This window comes from Pholcus phalangioides, unplaced genomic scaffold (genome assembly GCF_987345545.1).
Source record: "Pholcus phalangioides strain wild (caught in Gottingen) unplaced genomic scaffold, Ppha-v1.0 ptg000001l_1, whole genome shotgun sequence".
Classification (NCBI taxonomy): domain Eukaryota; kingdom Metazoa; phylum Arthropoda; class Arachnida; order Araneae; family Pholcidae; genus Pholcus; species Pholcus phalangioides.
Window position 1 is genome coordinate 7,387,582 of NW_028301594.1, and position 3,972 is coordinate 7,391,553.

The 3,972-nt window shown below is 38.4% G+C and overlaps 1 protein-coding gene across 7 annotated transcripts in view; it reads right to left on the reverse strand.

Moving 5' to 3' along the window:
* Acn (apoptotic chromatin condensation inducer acinus) overlaps positions 1–1,878 on the reverse strand; it is an 86,369-nt gene extending 84,491 nt beyond the window's left edge. For 4 of the 7 annotated variants that reach the window (XR_016194412.1, XR_016194420.1, XM_089246682.1 and 1 more), the window contains exon 1: positions 1,575–1,850. Coding sequence is in view for 3 of the 7 variants with exons in the window: in XM_089246682.1 (XP_089102808.1) it covers positions 1,575–1,712 (138 nt within the window). In the remaining 4 variants the exon portion in view is untranslated. Of the gene's footprint in view, positions 1–1,574 lie in introns of all 7 variants that reach the window. The other 3 variants (XR_016194435.1, XR_016194431.1, XM_089246734.1) reach the window with 1 other exon arrangement.
* Positions 1,879–3,972: the final 2,094 nt, after the last annotated feature.

The following is a 3,972-nucleotide window of genomic DNA, read 5'->3' on the forward strand; positions in this document are numbered from 1 at the left end:
AATGCTACGATGCTAACGGGCCATTCAAGTATTACGTTTGCAGATTTTAGCCATTTTTGACCCCTTCCCCCCTTGTCAGCAAAATTTAGTTAGCAGCTTAGAATATTTCATATCTTCAAAAAGGGTGGTTGATGACGTAAGCAACCTTCAAACCCCCCCCCCCCCTTGTCATCAAAAGTCAGCAAATCCGAAACTTCCCCCCCCCCCGATGCTGACGTAATACTTGAATGACCCCTAATGTAATGATTGATGGTTGGATGTCTACTCCTTGCCTACCTCCTGTACGCATTTTTGCGAAAGTGGCTACTACTTTTTTCGCATTCTACGATTTTCTTTTGCATTTTGCAAAAAATGTGACTGCAGCTTAAATCCTGGTACACATTACACTTCTGGCCCAACTGAGTTGTGCTCGGCTTGGGAAAAAAAAAAAAAAAAAAAGGCTTACTTTTGAAAAGTTCAATTGCATTTCATCTTTGAGGCCCCACCCCCGCAATACTCGGGAGGGCCTCACTGCTTTGCCCCTATGATAATTCCGGGGCACCTGCCCACCCCCAGGGCCTTTTCTCCCATTTCACCCCCCCCCCCACATTTTCTTTTTCGATTTTCGCCCCCTCCCCTCCTTAATTTTTACCCCTCCCCTACCTTTGCCTTTTTTCTAAATTTCACTCTCCTTTGACCCAATGAGAATTTCTGGGGGCTCCCCCCCCCCCCACGCATTTTCTTTTTTCGACTTTCACCCTTCCCCTCCCCCCTTCCTTTTTTTTTAATTTCACCCTGCCCCTATGAGAATTCCGGAGGGTGGCCCTTCCAAGGCCTCCACTTTTTCCCGAATTCCCCCCCCCCCCGCGCGTATTTTCTTTTCCGATTTTCGGACCTTTGACGCTCTTAATCTTTACTTCCTTCCCCCACCCCCTAAACCTGTACCCTTTTTCTAAATTTCACCCTCTTTCTGGTCCCCAATGAGAATTCCGTGGGGCGGGCCCTTTCCTACCCTCCCACCAGATCTCGGGTTACACTATACATAAACAAAGCTCACGCAATACAGTCGCTCATATTACTTCCCTTACAACATATTTAAAAAAAATAATAACATTTTTAATAGAAACATCGAATACAGCAAACATTTTACACATGAAAAAACCATCTTCACAATGAAAAATAGTTAAAATAAAACATGATATCCTCTCTAACATCCGGAGTTCAAAGCTCTCGCTCTTCACACTCCCACGCCCCCTGCAGCGGTTTCTATATTGTTGGTTGTGGCGGGAAAAATCACATATGAACCGAAATTTAAAAAACAAGTACCATACCTTAGCGGTAGAAATTAAATTTTAATTCAATTTCGAATTTTAAAAACTCGAGCGATTTAATAACTTTCGAATACCAACTTAATCCTTCGGAGGAACTTAAAAGGAATATGGATGCCAGGAATAGAAAGTACGTGAGAAAACTTCGCTATTTAAAAAATATATTATTCGAATTTCATAGGTATTACCACGTGGGGTTTGTTTTTTTCATTTCAGAAATATCGCGACGAAATTCAATCGAAATGTCGTGCAATTAATAAATGTTACCTGTTTGAGTCTCTTCACTAAGTCTTTCTTGCTACCACTCTTGGGCAAGCCTCTTTTTTCTAGTTCGCGCTTCAAATCCACAACACGGAGGTTCGAGAGGTTTTTCGCTTCTAAAGCACCGAATGATTCGTCGCCCATCGCTCTACCGACAATTTCAACGATTTATAAACAACAAAAATTACACCATTCGAACATCACAAATCACTACGAGGAGTCAAGCGAGTACAAGTTCAACACAAACACAACTGCTTATTTACACAGTACGTCATCGGCCATTCCATTAACCAGGGCCTCACTGGATCACGTTTTTTTTTTTTTGTTTTTCCGATTCGCGTAAAAACTTTTCCCTTATTGTTATCCGATATGGCTGACCATATTTTGTCGGCACAAAAATTTGAAAATCGAACTGTTAAACACGGATTACCGACGCTTATCACGAAAAAATTGTAAAGAAATGAAAATTAATATTTTAAGGCTGAGGCCGGTATTATACACTTTAAAAGTTTGATAAACATTTTTTTTTATGAAACTTGAAAAATGTAACCAATAGCCACATTTATTACATTCGAGCAAACTTAAACTGATTTGCTTATTGGTAGCATTTTTCAAGTTTTATTTATTAAAGTTTTATAAAAGTTATTTTATAAAACTTGAAAAATGCTGTCAGTAAGCTAATCGGTTGCATATGCTCGAATGTAACCGATGAACTTATTGGTTGTGTTTTATGAGTTTTATAAAAGCACTTTTACAAAACTTTTATGGTGTAATCCCGGTCTCAGATTACAATATAAAAGTTTTATAAAAGATCTTATACAAAACTTGAAAATAACTTGGTTATATTCGCTCAAATGTCATCAATACGCTTAATGCATTCGCGTATCGGTGTAATTCGAACGAATGTTATATTTTAGCCTTATTGGTTATTTTCCAATTTTTGTAAAAGATCTTTGATCAAACTTCAGTAGCGTAATCTAGGCCGGGGATAGGCAGAGTACAAAACTTTTATAAAACTTGAAAAATGCATTGAATAAGCGTATCGGTTAAATTTGAGGGAATGCAACTATATATATATAGTTATTATTATATTATAGGCTTATTGTTTTTTCTCAAGTTTTGTGAAAAATCTTTTGTTAAACTTTCGAAAGTTTACAATTAATTCAGTGTAAATCCGGCGTAAAATTACTAAGAAAATGTTGATAGGCAAGAAAAAAATGGTTATAACTACATCACAGTGAGTGAATGTATTCCACAAACAAAAAAAAAGAAACTAGTAAACCCCTAATCATAACGGTGTCACCCCCCCCCAACCTCTGAATTTTTCGAGTTTTATTAACGAACTTTTCCATTATATAAACTTATAAAAGTCGAATTCTAAAGCCGATTAACGGTCACTAATCTTTTACGGAAAAAAGACGATTTTTTTCTCCGGTGTTTGCAAGAGGTTTTACTGTATGCTGAACCAATTTCTTAGGGGTGAAATGTGGTCTTTAGTCATCTGATTGGGCCCGTGACTTTTTTTCAAATTAACTAAGCGGCAGTTCGATATCACTTAAGCAACCAGTGGTATATTCACAGATCACTCAAGCGGCCCGTAGTACAGTTCCATATCACTAAAGTTACCCGCTTCACAATCCCAGATACTTTTGATTGAGTAACCCGCGATTCAGTTCTAGAAGCCAACATAGGTGGAGATCACTGAGCTATAAGTAAACTTTACTTATAGCTCAGTGGCGGAGATAGACTTGGAAGTCTGGGGGGGGGGCAAGATGATGTCAATTCATATATACATTGGATTATAGCCACTACAATAGGGTAGCCTTATCAAGTCGCCTTACATTAGATCAGTCGACTCCACCTTTGACGCTGGGAACACCCCCCCCCCCCTCCGCACATGGAAGCCAAGCCAATTTTTGGCACCTCCAAAATGTTTTTTGATCGATAAAGCTCTTTTAGCCCTTTCAACTGATTTACCCACCCCGGCACGGTAACGACGAATATTTAATAGCATTGGCGGAGGTAGACTTGGATGTCTTGGGGGGGGGGGAACACGATGATGTCAATTCATATATACGATCAGTTGACTCCACCTTTTAAGCTGGGAGGGGGCATTGCTATCTCCGCCCATGTTTAATAGAAAATACTAGTGTAGTTATTAATATTTACCTCAGTAGAAAAATAAAATTTCATGTAAGCTTCCATGAAAAACGGGACAATGCTAGGAATTTGCCCATATGTACTGTAAATATTTTTTTGTAAAAAAGGGAAATATCAAGTGTTTTTTATTCATAGAAATTTCTGAAAAGATCATTTTTCATAATAATTCATGTTTTTATGGTGAACAATTACTTTTTCTATATATAGATCTAGGATGTAAATCTAGTGGGTCTTTGGCGGCAAA